This window comes from Equus caballus, chromosome 7 (assembly GCF_041296265.1).
Source record: "Equus caballus isolate H_3958 breed thoroughbred chromosome 7, TB-T2T, whole genome shotgun sequence".
NCBI lineage: Eukaryota > Metazoa > Chordata > Mammalia > Perissodactyla > Equidae > Equus > Equus caballus.
Window position 1 is genome coordinate 18,087,855 of NC_091690.1, and position 16,047 is coordinate 18,103,901.

At 38.8% G+C, this 16,047-nt stretch overlaps 1 protein-coding gene across 13 annotated transcripts in view; it reads right to left on the bottom strand.

Moving 5' to 3' along the window:
• Positions 1–6,262: 6,262 nt before the first annotated feature.
• The window catches only part of EXPH5 (exophilin 5), a 70,294-nt gene continuing 60,509 nt past the window's right edge, over positions 6,263–16,047 (bottom strand). For all 13 annotated transcript variants that reach the window (XM_005611553.4, XM_001916667.5, XM_070273581.1 and 10 more), the window contains one exon: positions 6,263–14,924. In XM_005611553.4, coding sequence (XP_005611610.2) covers positions 9,565–14,924 — 5,360 coding nt within the window. In that variant the 3' untranslated portion in view covers positions 6,263–9,564. The remainder of the gene's footprint in view (positions 14,925–16,047) is intronic.

Here is a 16,047-nt window from a genome sequence, read left to right on the forward strand (position 1 = left end):
AAAGTTGGAAGTTGGATCTGCCGGGAAGAGACAGACAGTCGTCTTAAGAACTGGAAGCCACTGTGTGCCTCCCTTTTCTGACCGTTATATTCACTCTTGTTATTTTTCCTTCTTGTATCTGCTTATGGTTTTGATAAAAATAATAAGAATAATAATAATTTTTCACATATTGGGGTATATGGGGAAGCCATTCTAGTTTAAATCTGATTTGACCTAAAACTTGTTTTTCCCAGAGCAGCCTAATTTATGGCCCGCCAAACATGCTTGGTACCTCTGCTTCAAACATTTTCCCAAAGCAAAGAATGCACTCTTTAAAGATGGGGATGATCGTCTCCCTTTCTCGGACGCCAGTACCAGTATTTCTTTGAAGATAAGCTTTTCTTCCCAGAAATCCAAGTTCAAATTGACCTGCTGTGTACATGCTGAACTACAGCAAAACATCTCCTTGTGGCTTGGGGAAAAAAAATTGTATTCCTGTCCCGCTCATCGTATGTTCTTTGTTCTGAAACGGTATATAACCATGCTGTAAACCACCCTTCTCCCGAGTGCTTTCTTCCCTGGGGAGGATAACACTTCTGGGCTAGACCTCAGCATTGGCTCACCAAGTATCAATAAAAATCACTCTTCTTTCTTATCTATAGATTGGTTATTGATTATGTGCGTCAACAGTTTGAATCTATTCAAAGGAAATAAGGATTCTTATCAAGCTGAGTGGGGGTGGGGATCACATCTCCGAACTGGCCCAGGTTTTCTACACCCTCTTGGCATTTTCTCAATCCAAAAATGCCAGAATCAGGTACCCGGGGGCGCTCTGTTCATCTCCTGGCTTTAACTGGGCTAGTCGGCATTCTTGCTTTGACCAAGTTTTGCCAGGGCAAAATCTTTCTCACATTTTCATGAGTTCTCTTGACCTATTTATTAATGCTTAGCAGAGATTGTACACAGTGTTCTTTGTACTCTGGAAAGATATTCAGGAACTGGTGGTATATCACTGGTAAATTGCAGAGCTAAAGTGTAGCGATATTTAGTATTATTTTCACTGCTGAAATTTTATTTTGTGGGAGTGTCTGCGCCGCTCTAAACTGAAAGCTTTGCTGTTCTCTAGCTATCACTTTAAAAAGTTGTGTGGAACACATTTTGTTCACATTTTTCCAAAATCAAACTTTAAAAAATTTCTAGAGAAATAATCTGAGGGTTAGCTGATAATAGATGATAGTAAAATATGGCCTAATAAATTATGTGACACTTGTAGTAACACCCAGTTTTTTAAGAAAACATCAAGGAAGCCGTATAATTGTATCTGAACACTTGTTTAGCAATGCCGAATCTGTATCAACCAGATTTCTTTCTCATCTTAATCCATATCTTAAAAAGCATATCCCTTCAGATAAACCACTGCCTTGACCAGATTCTTTATCATAAATCAAATGTCATTCACTTAACAAACATTTATCTAATGTCCGTGTTTTGGACATTATACTTTGACTTCAACTCCTGCGGTTTAGTGGAGAAGGACAGAGAGTCAATGTAAATAGTGTGATAGGGTAAAATATGGGTGTCACACTAGAATATGGGTGTCAGGAACTGTGCAGGGTCTGGGATTTAGCCATATTTACAAGCTAACAAGTTAGCCTGTTACTATTTCATGGATGCTGTCAAGGACTCCGGGGTCAGAGACAAAGAACTTTATTCTTCACTGCAAAAGTAGTAGCAAGAGATTCATGTTGGTTCGTGTAGGATCCCCACGGCCCCTGTTATGAGCTGAATTGTGTCCCTCCATAATTCATATGTTGAAGCACAAACCCCAGTACCTCAGAGTGTGACTGTGTTTGGAGATAGGGCCTTTAAAGAGAGGATTAAGTTAAAAGTAGGCCATTAGGGGGCCGCGCCGTGGCCAAGTGGTTAAGTTCGCGCGCTCCTCTACAGCGGCTCAGGGTTTCGCTGGTTCGGATCCTGGGCACGGACATGGCACCACTCATCAGGCCATGCTGAGGCGGCGTCCCACGTGCCACAACTAGAAGGCCCACAACTAGAATATACAACTATGTACTGGGGGGATTTGGGGAGAAAAAGCAGAAAGAAAAAAAAAACAGTAGGCCATTAGGGTGGGCCCTAATCCAATCTTATAAAAAGGAGATTTGGGCCCACAGAGAGATGCCAGGCCTGCTTGGGCACAGAAGAAAGACCATGTGAGGATGCAGTGAGAAGGCAGCCATCCGCAGTCCAAGGAGAGAGGCCTCAGGAGAAACCAAACCTGTCACATCTTGATCTTGAACTTCTAGCCTCCAGAACTGTGAGAAAATAAATTCTATTTTTTAGGTCACCTAGTCTGTGGTCTTTTGTTATGGCAGCCCAGCAAACTCACACACCCCCGGGTCCAGTGAGAGCAATGTAAAAGGTCTATCACGGACGCCTGAAGTGAGTTGCATCACAAGAGTTTAGGGATTACCTCTTTTAGAGTACAGTAGTCTCCCCTTATCCGGGGATTTGCTTTCCTCGGTTTCAGTTACCTGAAGTCAACCTTGGTCTGAAAATATCAGATGGAAAATTCCAGAAATAAACAATTCATAAGTTTTAAATTGCGCACCATTCTGAGTAGAGAGATGAAATCTTGAACCATCTAGCTCCATCCTGCCTGAGATGTGTATCATCCCTCTGTCCAGCGTGTCCACGCTGTACACACTACCCAACCATTGATCACTTAGTAGTTCTCTCGGTTGTTAGATGGACTGAGGCGAAATCTCAGTGCTTGTGTTCAAGTAACCCTTATTTGAATGGCCCCAAATAAAGTAATAATGGCCCTAGAACACTAGAGTAGTGACGCTGGCAATTCGGATATGCCAAAGAGAAGCTGTAAAGTGCTTCCTTTAAGTGAAAAGGTGCAAGTTCTCAACTGAATAAGGAAAGAAAAAAAATTGTATGGTGAGGTTGCTAGGATCTATGGTAACTTTTATTACAATATATTGTTATAATTCTATTTTATTATTAGTTATTGTTGTTAATCTCTTAGTGTCTAATTTATAAATTAAACTTTATTATAGGCACGTATTTATAGAAAAAACATGGTGTATATATAGGGTTTGGTACTATCTGTGGTTTCAGGCATCCACTGGGGGTCTTGGAATGTATCCCCTGCAGATAAGGGGGGTCTACTGTAAGGGAAATTAAGCCCACTCTGTGTTGGTGGGGAGATGTTATCTTACGCCTCAAGGTTGCTTGCTGCAAAAACAACCCTGAGAAATGGTATGGGTGAAGATTGGTCAAGGACTTACATTCTTGGTATACCCAGCAAAATGTTCAGGGAGACTCAGGGTCCATGGCAGATTCCTCTCCTAACATAAGTACTGCCATATGAGGTCCAGTTAACCTACTTTTGGGAGAATTAAGAAAGGCTTTCTCAAACAGATGGCATCTATGCTGAATCACGAAGGTCAAATAGGAATCTGCCACAGAAAAAGGGAGAAGGGCATTCTAGGCAGCAGAAACGTCATGCGCAAAACTTGAAGTAAATGACACACTTCAAGAAATTTCTATCCCCTTTCACATTCATTTCTATACTGAGCTCCAATCTCAGACACATAGAACTGTAAACTCTGTGTGACTCTGGAAGGTCGACATTCAGTATAATTTTATGAATTGCACTGGCCCTTGGGATCTTCACGTTAAAGCTCTGTAAAATTCACAGCTATTGATTGTCCATGTGGTTCATAGCTTTTCTAGTAATAGCTTCCCTTTTTTTATTCCACAATCTATGGTTAACAATGAGGTTTTGTAAAACGTGACCTTAACCCATGGCCACAGTTGATTGGCCCATAGTTCCGGACCTACCTCCTGCTGAACCAATCAGAATCCTTTCCTTAAGAGTTTAAAATCAGAGTTAAGAGATTTCAGTTTATAACTGACTGTTCTCTTAAATACAGGTAATGCAAACGTCACCAGTTTTTGCCTTGTAAACTAAAAATGGAAGCGAAATGTAGAAAACTGCGTTTTTAGTTATACAGGCTCGGTCCAGTTTATGAAGGGCATCTCTGCCCTTGGTTTCTGGGATAACCCTGTATCCTTATAATAAATTCCTCTTTTGTCTTTAGAGAATTGTCTCATTTTCAATGTCACTAATTAATAAAAACCTTGCATGGGATTAGATAAACTTTGATTCCATTAAATCCATAAAAATTTATTTTAATTAGTTCAATAATATTTATTCAGCACCTATGTTATGTCATGCTTCTGCAAGGTGCTGAGGATGAAAACTCAGTGCCTCAGTGCCTGCCCTTCCATATATTACAGTTCCTAGGGTGGATTTTAGATTGTGAGACAATTAGTTTAAATATTAAGTTGTATTCAGAACCTCATTATATAGAGGTATTTCCTCCTAAAACACAACTACTCCTTGGTCTAGCCTGAGTCACGCACTCATCCCTGAACCAATCAACTGTGCTCAGACTCTGGGGTCGTGTAAGAACATTGATTCTTCCACAGTGAGCACGTGGTGGTGGCAGTGGTGTGTGGCAGAGAACAGAGTTCTCAGAGAAAAGAGAAAAGTGTCTACTGGGCAATCATATCAGTCCACCACATACCTCCAAAACGTTTCTAGAAGTTCTTCTTAGTTTACTCTAGACTGGAATGACAGCCAGTATAATAATATTAATTTATAATATTATTATAAGTTTTATTATAATAATATATTGATTATTGTGTTAATAAATAATATTATATTATATCATAATTTATAATATAATAATAATAATTTCCAATCTGGAAAGGATGGTTGGGGAACAAAGTATGGGCTTGGAGGGAAAATTAGTGCTGGAATTTATTTTATTAAAACAATGTTTCATAGAATCAAGTACAAATATTAATTTCTTTAAAGAAAATAATTTACTAAATATTTTCCTGGATAGTAAATCTTAAAACAAAACTATCTTTTAATTTCTTATCTGTATACCCAGTGACATATAATTCTAAATGCATAAATGTAATCATAATTATACACACACTTTTTTATATACGTGTGTGTGTTTATAGTTTCTTTTTTGGAGGCGGTCTTCACTACACCTTCTCTCTTCTCTGCTGTTCTCGAACATATCCCTCAACCCCCACCTAGCCACAGAGCAGCTGACATGAATAACCTAGTATGGATCCCTCCATGTGTACACATGCATATGTAGGTTTTTTGGTGAGTGCTTTACAAAAACAAGATTTTGCTTTTCTCGCTCAGTAGTACCTCATGAAAATTCTTCTAAGTCAACTTATATAGGTCTATTTTATTCTTTTTAATGGTTTCATAATATTACAATGTGGATGTTCCATATATATTCAGTCATTTATTATTAGGTGTTCACTTTGTTTTCATTTCTTGCCACTACAAACATTGTAGCAATAAAAGCTCTTATGTGTAAGACTGTACATCTTAGTGTTTTTATTTCTATTGGAGTAATTTCTGGGGCAAATTAATATGGTGATTCAGTATATTGGCTCACTCAACTTCCTGATTCTGTATCTTCCTAGTCATAAGAGACAGCAGCTCCTGCGGCAGTCCAGTTCTGTGGCATGGTTTTAGGAATTGGTCCTGGAATTTCAGCTTAATATCTATTTTCTCAGCCCTACCAATATGTTTGTGAGCAAAGTATAAATCCTTTTCTATTTGAACCAGCTATAGAGCATATTGACCAAAATTAAAAATCCTAGCTGATCCAATGTATTTTAAATTTTAATACAGGACACTAAAAATATTTTTAATAAAATACTGTCCATATTCAAGATGATGACATTCTCCTGTCCTTGGTAGAGAAATGGCTTTGGATTGCTCTTCTAGAAAAGATAAAAGATTAGTACAAATTTATTAATTAATTGGTTAGCAGGAATTGACATTGCATGTCTTATGTTTCAACTGGAAATTCTTGCTTATTTTCATCAATGCTACTGGGCAATGCATGAGCCAACTCCACATAGCTGCCTCTTCCTCTATAAATGTGGGGACCCTCAGACAGAAATGCCAGACATTCTTTGTTCTTCCACTATTGTGCAACCATGCACATGGATCTCCTTTTGTTGGCTGGTTGCTTTTCGGTACAAAGAAAAAAAGAGAAGCAAGTCACTGTTTTTTAAAAACTACTTGTATGGCTGATCTCATTCAAAAGACACCAGAAAGATTTGTTTGAATACTTTTGTCTCTCCTCTCCTTTTTTGTGTTTTTCTTGAAACTGTCACATTTAAAAATAATCATTTGAGGATGGGAATAAAAACCAAGTCAAACAGTGCATCTATTTAAATCATTTATTTCAACACAGGCATTATTTTAAATTTGCACCTTGTAACACATTTCATATCTAGAGAACAGGTTTGAGAACAAGTACATAAAAAGATTATTTGACAAAATTTTAACAAGAGTGGCTTAAGACTTATTTGTTTCAGAAACAAAGAAGTGTCAGTCACAAAGAGCCCATACGTGGTAGTGGTAGTACATTCACAAACTTACTTGGAAAGTAAAATATTTACATATTTACACTGTACATTTAAATGGGCTATTCTGAAGCATTATTACTACTATTAACAATAAACTCTTAGCAATAAGGCCTCTTTGACCCTCTGGCATTCAACGGAATATATTACTTTTATGGAGATATGGATCTTCCAATTTGGTTCCATCTTTGCCACAACCTAAGTACACTTTGTTTCACCACCTCTAGTACAGGCCCAGACTTACCTCCTATATAGAGTAGCTTTCATTAGCTTATCATCAGCCAAAACCTTGTTAGTGGCGGTTGGAGTTTTATTAAGATCAATGTATTTATAATGTAAGGGGGTAAATTATTTAGAGGGAAGTCTCTAAAAATTTAAATAATCTCATCATGCCCTATTTTAAATAGACTTTACAGTGTAAAATTTATGATTATAGAAGTCCATTATCTAAAGAAGTTAACAATTCACCAGGTACTTACTAGTATTGAGTCCCTCATGATTTATTCCATTTGTGTGAATATTTATTTTAATAATGATTATATCTCTTAGAAAACATGTTATCAGTATAAAAATGACTATTATAAATTACTATAGCTACACCAAAAATGAATACTAAAAAGCAGCAGTTTGTATGTTAAAATACATAGGAATTTGCTATACTTCTTTAACGAAGTGTTTAATAAAAGTATAAAACTATTGAAGGTGCTATTTTCATGAATTTTCTGTTTTCTTGATTCTTGAGTCAGACCAACAAGCAAACATTACAAATAGTGCAAGCAAGCACTGGCCATCAACTACCTTTGAATTCATACAGCAGATTCTAATGCAGAGAATCGGGGCCCCAATGTAGTTACTTATCCTCATCTTAGCTTACCTAACTGTTGATATAGCCTAAACTCAGTGAAAAATAAGCTACCTTTATTTCACCTTTTGTAGCATACATGCAGACTCACAGTACTAACCAAAATAGAAACTTGCAACCTCATTATTAAAAAAAATCAGGAATCTTAATATTAAAATATTAACTTTGGATATCTTAAAATTACATAGAAAACAAAGGTCATTGTTTATGAAAATTTTACTTGAATAATCAGATAAATAGAAAAAGGGTAAAGGTATAATTTACAAACATACATAGAATAAAGAATAAAATTTATTCTTTACCGTACAGATTTAAATAGAAAAGTTTACAAAGTTGATTTAAATTCTATTATCAGTCTCTTTGAACTCAAGATTGGTCACAGCCTAGAGCTGAAAACAATTTACAGATTTGAGGAATAGCTTTCATGTTAGTTACCATATCTTCATTAGTTTTGAGTTTCATGGGAACGATGTAAACTAGCCCTGGCATTTTGCTTCTAGGCAAGGCAATGATTAGGAGGATCATAATAACATAGTTCTTTCTTGCACTTTTATCAGTTCCAGATCTCTATATACTTCACCAACACCTATCATTATCCTTATTTTATATGGATGAATTAGGTCAGGGAGCAAATATAAACCAAACAAGATGAAATCCACTAAGATCCAGGATGGCATGCTTTCTGTAGTTCTAGCAAATTACCTTCACCGCCATCTATTGGTCTTTATCCTGATTAGGAGGGTGAAATCCCCAGAAGTTCTGCATGGCAGAGAGAGTTAGGAAAGCCAAATTATCAGCAGGTATGACAAGTTATTTAGTCTAGATAAATTATTGAAAAAATCATAGTGACAAGCCCTTAGAAGCGCTGCCTTAGAATTTCCGAAGGTTTTCGTAAATGATTCTACAAAAAAGCCTGTGAATCCCTGGGTGTCAGATCTGACTTGGCCAAGGCTACCAATTGATACTTGAGACTAAAATGTCTCACATGGAAAAAAGTGTTCTATCCTGCAAATAAAGAAAATAGAAAAATGGATAGTTCTGGAGCAATGGGAAAAACCAGTTGCTGAGAGAGCTGCAGAAAGGATGTCGGTCTCATATAAGGATGTCTGCTTATCTCCACCCCTCAGTTATGTTTTCTTCCTAAGCAGAAATTCTGTGGCCAAACTACCTTCTGTATTGCCAGGCTGCCTAGCCCGAGTCCTTGACTTGATTAAAATTCAGCTCTTAACAATTGAGCCAATTCCTACAAACTATTGCAAGGGAATTCCTAGGAGTACTAATGTTCTTTGGCTTAGGGACTCAGCTCCTCATCTATAATTCAACAAGGAGTTCAAACATGTGCCTCCCCGGCTCCACTACGGATATAACAGGACGTCCTTATGAAAATTCCCTCATCTTTGTTTGAAAGAAAAAAAACCCAAACCATAAGCCTCCCAGATGTCGATGAGTCAAACAGGATAACAATATTTACTCCACTGTCATCATCCCTACATTTTATTTAATTTCATGAGTATGGGATGTGGACCGGAAAAGGCAATACAGAGTTTTGCGGTTGTGCTGGGTAACTAATAAATTTTGTATGTGCATGGGCTATTAGGGTTGTAAATCACAATGAAAGGTGTAAAAAAGTTAGGGGTAAAGTAGAGCGGAAAGCCAAAATTGGTCAGTGAATTAGAGATTAAGTTGAGGGGTGGGGAGAAAGGCCAAGGATAAATATAGAGGGAGAAGACCCGCATAGAATCCCTCAACACAAGAATTCATTGCTTTAGAATTCAGAAATGTATATGTAAGGTGTGCAGGAAAAAAAGAAAAGAGAGAATTTGGGTTGTTTCAGAGCCAGCACTGCATAGACTAGACCTTTTTTTTTTTTTTAAAGATTGGCACCTGAGCTAACATCTGTTGCCAATCTTTTCTTCTTCTTCTTCTTCTTCTTCTTCTTCTTCTTCTCCCCAAATCCCCCGAGTACATAGTTGTATATTCTAGTTGTAGGTCCTTCTTGCTCTGGTATATGGGATGCCACCTCAGCATGGCTTGATGAGCGGTGCTAGGTCTGCACCCAGGATCCGAACTGGTGAAACCCAGGGCCGCTGAAGCAGAGCGTGTGAACTTAACCACTCAGCCACAGGGCCAGCCCCAACTAGATCTTTTTTATATCTGTCCTTCCCATGGACATACACATTTATGCTTTATTTCCATTACAAGCTTTTGGTGAAAAGGTTATGCATTTTATTGAAAAAGCCTCACAGTTCTGATTCTTTGTCATTTTCATCCAGGTAGTATTCGTCATCTGTGGTTGTATCTGTGTCACAGTCTGAGTCTACTGGATCCTCTTCATAGATATTAAGTGGTGTACTTGGAGATAAGCCATCTTCTGGCATTTGATTGCTAGGAGAATTTGAGGTTGACGACTTCAATGGGTTAGAAGGGTTAATTACATCATCTTTCAGGAAGCCCGGGTTCTTTAGAAAACTCGGTTTCCATAATCTTCCTTCTGTCAGCGACCTCTTTACATTCTCCAAGAAAGCCAACTGTTGTTCTTTCCCAAAAATTCCATAGTCAATAGGTCTGGATATAGATGTTACAGACTTGCGACCCATTCTTGTCCTGCTGTTATACAAAGCCCAATTTTCCTTTTCATCACAGGACGGAAGTTCAGAAAAAGATTTGAATCTTCGACTGTACCCACTGTTATTAGAGAATTCATTCCCAAGGGTCAGTCCACTCAGGGCATTGTCAATAGAAGCGGTTTCAGAAAAATGGCGCTCTCTGACTTTCGGAGGATGACTTTTGCGTAGCAGATCGCCGTGCACATTGATGTTTTTTAAACTCTTTGAACGATAGTGGTGTGGAGGCTCAGGTTCCCTCTCCAGAGATGAAGCACTCCTTTGTTGTTGCTGACAACTGGCCAGTGGACTGTTTATTGATTTCTCTGCCGGCTCTAATGGAAAAGGATGGTCAGAGAAGTCTGCTTCCCCGAGCCTGGTGATTGTAGGTTGGGCCAAGACTTCTGACTCACTTTCTAAAATCTGAGCTACTGTTACAGCTTTAGAATCCTCATCCTTTGGTGGTGATTCAGTGATATTTTCAGACTCAATCTGATGTGGTTGTGAAATGCTGTTAGACTTCTGATTGTTTAAATGTGCAGAAGCTTCTCTGTTGGATATTACAGTAACCTGGAGAGGGTTCTCAGATTTCTGCACATCCATCCCATCATTACTAAACCTGCTTTCATCTGTGGATTCTGTGGACTTTGGAGAAGGCTCAGTGGACAGTGGGTGGCACTTTGGTGTGCCAAGAGATAAACCACCAAAGCCAGAACCGTTGCCACTTTGGGGGAAAATAGTAGCTACATGTCTTCTGGAGCTTAAATCTTTAGCTGGAAATTTTCTGCCTGCTTTGGACACGGCTGCCAATCTGTGTTTAACTGAAGATCTGTTTTTCCCTTTTTCTAGGTCATCCAAGCTGGTTTTATATTTACTACTTCCTCCAGGAAGTGAAGGTTGATCCCATGCCAACTTCTGCATTTCATCCTTAGCCTTCAGGTTCTCTGTCATATTTACCTCCTGACTTCTTTGAGGTAGTTTCCTGGGTTCAGACGGCAAACTCTCTAAATCTGGTTCACCTGAATGAGTCACCTCATCAAGCTGTAGTTTATGCAAAGCTGGAGTCAGAGCACAGACTTGGCTTTCTGAGTCAGAAAGTGCTTCATCAGTCATTTTTTGGAAATCTGTTCCAATTTCCCTCCTGACTTCCCTAGGCTGCAATCCATTGGCACTGTCATTGATACCTTTCTGAAGACACTTTCCACTTCCAGTAGCTGTAATGGCTATACCGCCACCTGCACCCTCCCCAGAACTTCTCCCAGTTTGGGAATTTTCAACATTCTCTTCTGAATGGGCTGGAAGATTAAAAGGACCACTGTTACCTGATTTAATGGATTGCTGACAATTTTCAGATTCCTTTTCTGCAACTTTTTTTCCCTGAAGAACTGATGAAGTAGGTAGGGTTTCACTTTGCAATTTTTGCCCCCTTACTTTCCTGCTTTGTGAATTGCTTAGAGATGGTGTTTTAGCTAAGTGATCTTGGGAAATCTCTCTAGTTTTAGATTCTCCTTTATGAAGAGAAACATCTGCTTCAACAGAAGCCATTTCCTGGAATGTAGGTTCTGAGGGCCCACTACTTGGTAACTGTAAAAGAGTCCTTTTTTCAGTGGCATGAGAAGGACAATAGCTGTTCTCCTTAGCAGAGTTGACCAACATCTTTAGATCTTCTGGTGAAGGTGTTCCTGACTGCTCTCGTGTAGAATAGTTTAGTTTGTCTTTTTCTAAAGCATTAGGAAATGTCTCAGTCTCCGCTTTAGCTAATTCTGTAAGTGAATCAATATTTTGTGTATATTTTTGAAGGCGGTTACAGAATTTTTTGCTGTGTTTCCTTGGTAGCGTGTAATATATTGAAACCACCTCAAGACATTTTACATTATCTTCATCACCAGAAACAGAAAACATACTCGTAGTCTTAAATTTATGCAATGTTTTTCCGCTTTCTTTTCCTGACATGTCTGAAGAAAAAGGTAAAGGGTCTTCATTTGAAAGGGAAAATACACCCATCCTGGAGGCAGAAATTTTACCATCCTTTTCAGTGCATTCTTGAAAGTATTCCTTTTGGTGGCATCTTTTAGTTAAAGAACAATCCCTAATGGATGAGTCACTTTCCAGAGGGTTAATGATTCTCTCCCAAGGCCTTAATGTTATAGCAGAAGCATCTGTGTCTGAGACCAAGCATTTTTCTCTTTCATCTCTTCCAACTGAGGGAGATGGTACTCCTGAAGGACAAGACACAGCCCTCTTGATGAGAAACGGAAGTGGTCCTTTTCTAACAGAAGCAGATCCAATGTTTTTCATTTTTGTCATCCTCTGGGTGGCTTCAGGGGCTCCTGAGACTGAGTCTGAAACTACTTTGGAACATTTGCTTTCTGACTCAGGACTGGGACTGAATTCATTTGATGTGTACTTCCCTCTTGGATCTTCCACATTATTTTTGATTTGGAATGGAAGTGGCTCATTCCTAAATGAAGAAGCCATTATCTTACCTTCTGACTTCCTGTTACCAATGAGAAAACTGGCTGATTGTCTGGGTAAGGTGCAATAAATTGTGTGAAGCTCAGGGTCCTGGGAGTTGCTTTGATTCACCTCACTGAGGCTACGGCTATCACTTGTGGGTGTTGATCTACTTTCCATTTTGCTTGACTTTCCATTTTCAGTACAGGACATGCTTTGCCTTATTTTTCCTTTTCCCTTTCCATCCTTGAAAGGAGGGTGTGAATGGCATTTGACAACATCAATCACTTCATTATGTACAGTCACACAATTATCATTACTTTTTTGGTTTTCTGAGGGGCTTAGGGTGAACTGATTATCTTGGTTCTTGCTATCATTGTCTTTTTCTTCTCTTTCTCCCAGAGATGGATCTTTGCTGGAAAGACTTTTCCTGGAGAACAGTGTAGTAGAAGGAATCAACAGAGCATCAGGGAAAGAATTATTCGATGATAAGGAATCTGGTAGTGTACTTGATGACAAATCTAAAGAATCACATGGAATGTTGTGGCCAGCAGCCAACTTGCTACAGTTGGTAGAATGAGTTGTGGTACGTTGTTCTTCCTTAATATCTAAAATAGCAGGGTTTTCTGGAGGTTCAGAGCTCCAGCGGTTATATTTAACAACGTTTGAAATATCTTCATTACTTACTGTTAATTCCTCGTGACAACCTTGATTTGGGCTGGGAAAAGATGATGTTGTTCTGTTTTCCTGAATGAAAGGAAGGGAAATTGCTGAGCCAAGTTTTCTGTTCCTGGTATAATTCTTATCTTTCTTTAGTTCATTGGCTTTATCTCTGTGTGATATATGAATTTTGGAGGTATCTTTCCTGGAAATGACTCCAGGTGACCTTTTTGAACTTACTGGGGTAGATGCATTAAAAACAAGTCTGTTGCTCTTGGCTGAGTCCTGGGAGAGGGGATTTTGAAAATCAGGTAAAGGGTTAGAAATTACTGTCTGTGAAACAGGTTGAGGTATTTCACTAGTCACGTTTGTCTGGTCCATCTTGTTTAGTTGTGTGTCTTTTTCCAAAATAGATTCATTCAAGTCTTTCTCATTATTCACTTCTGTGACCAGGATATTGGGTTGACTTTCAGTAAGAGGTGGAGAAACAACTGAATTGCTGTTGGTCATAGTGACTTCTGTATATCTTCTTATGGGAAGAGAGGCAGGCTTAACTTTCTGCAAAGTGACTGTGGAATTCTGAAAGTTGGGGCTCTGAGGATTTCCTCTGTCATCGGGAATCTGAGGGAAGGAAGTTTTGAATGAGGATGCTGAAGTCTGAGCAATTCCAAATGAGTAAGGTTCTTTGTTTATATGTACTTCTATAGGACAAGTGTCCTGTTGACATTCTAACCCACCAGGTTTGATGTGATTGCTTGAACCAGTCATGGAGCAAACATTTGGTGTGCCAAAATGAGTCGACTGGTTCCTATTACCTTGTGACACCTCCATGCTCTCCAGTGTGGATGTTTGAGAATCAAACTGCCAAGGATGTGGCTCTTCTTGCTCTCTGGAAATATCTGTTCTGTAACTGGGAGAAAATGATCTCCAGCGTTGAGAAGGAACACTGTGGCCATGACCAGCTGATGCACTATTTGCTTCAATGGAAGTCATTTCAAAGTCTCTGTCAGAAGAAGTGAATGGTTTCCTGCTTTGATGAAACTCAGACCAGGAAGAATGTTCTTCCTGTTGCCCCCAAAAAGGACTTTGTCCAAATCTCTGTTCCCTGCTTTGTCCAAAGGTATTGCTAAAGAAAGACCTAGCAAATGGATTGTCTTGATGGTAGAATGGCATATTCTCTGAGTTCTCCAATGGGTCAGGACCCATTGCATTATCCATGGGGGCATGTAAACCAACACTTTGGTAAATACTCTGTGAACGGTAAAATTCATATCTCCTATTCTCCTGAAAACACCTGGGATACATATACTGGTCAGCAGGGTCAATTTCCATTGGTGATGGTGCCCTCAGGAACTCCTCCTGATTCTGCCTATCTCTAGAAGAATCTGAACTATTCCATATGATGGATGATAAAGGGGTTCTCTTGGGGCTCTTCTGGTGGCTTGGTGGCATAAACCCACTCCTGTTCTGAATTGTGCCTGGAAAATATAAGCTTCTTGCTGTGAAATACCCCGTAGCTGGTGAGGCTGATCGTTGCCTGCTGTCAAAACACAGAGAAGTACTACCAAAAGTATTCTTTTCCATATAATCTTCCTTTAAAACTCTCGTTTCCCTTGACCTATACATATCATAAATTGTCCTTGTTCTCGGAGAAAAGGTTTTAAAACCTTCCCTAGGGGTTCCTGGTCTTAGGATGTCATAGATAGACATATTAGAAGTTTCCTTATAGTGATTGTTGTGCCTTCCGGTCATATTACCATGTCTGTTCCCACTCGAGTAAAAGTGACTGAACTGTGTTCTTGATCCATAGTTGAGAGATGTTCTGGTATTCACTGAGCTTGGAAATTGTTCCTGAGCCAGTTTGCTATCCAAATCATCTAAAACTGAAAGGAGAAGAGGAATCATTTTTTTTGTATAATATTTTACAGTCTAACAATAATTTGAGTTGTTGAGGCCCCTCTTCAAGAAACATAATCATTTATAATTTTATTTTTATTATTTTGTCATAAATGTGATGACAGTTTTGACTATGGTTCTAAGATAGTCTGAATTTTACAAGGGTGTATTGGAAGTCTATTTTTCATACTTTTTCAAATCATACTTTTTCAAAGTTAACCTTCCATAAGGCCCTAAGGACATAAAGCTACATTGTTTTCCAACAACAAATTTTAATCATGGTTTCTTTTAGTGCATCTTTTGTGTCACTAGGTAGCTAAAATATTTCCAACTATGTTTACTCCAGAGGATTGTAATAGAAATGAGTCTGTAAATAACGCATAACTTCTCAGTTGTACCATTAAAAAAATAGCATTACCACCAAAAGTTTAGCACCTAATTTATAAACATTCTTATTTGGATGGATTTGAGCTACACAGAAAATTTAAGGTTCTATAGAATATTGTTAAATGATATGCTAACAGTAGATTGTTTTTCCTGGAAAAATTAAGACCTGTTAGCACTCCAATAGTATAGTACCTTCTGTGTGTCAGGCACAGTTCTCAGCACTTAATTTATTAGCTCGTTAAATCCTCACATAATCTTATAAGATTGCTACCATTACTATTCTCATTTTATAAATGAGGAGCTGAGGCATGAAGAGATTAAGTAAATTGCCAAGGTCACACAGCTGATAAGTGGATCTACGCAGTCTGTCTCCGGAGTCCACACGTGCAACCACTGTGCAATGCAACCTCTGTGCCATAAGAGTTCACTTTTCATTTTCTCTCTTTTTTAAAAGATTTTATTTTTCCTTTTTCTCCCCAAAACCCCCCGGTACATAGTTGTATATTTTTAGTTGTGGGTCCTTCCAGTTGTGGCACGTGGGACGCCGCCTCAGCATGGCTTGATGAGCGGTGCCATGTCTGCGCCCAGGATCTGGACCGGCGAAACCCTGGGCTGCAGCGGCGGAGCGCGTGGACATAACCACGGGGCTGGCCCCAGTTTTCATTTTCTCTTTTGATGAACTATAAAGACGATTTCACTATGAGCTCATACTGTTACAAGGAT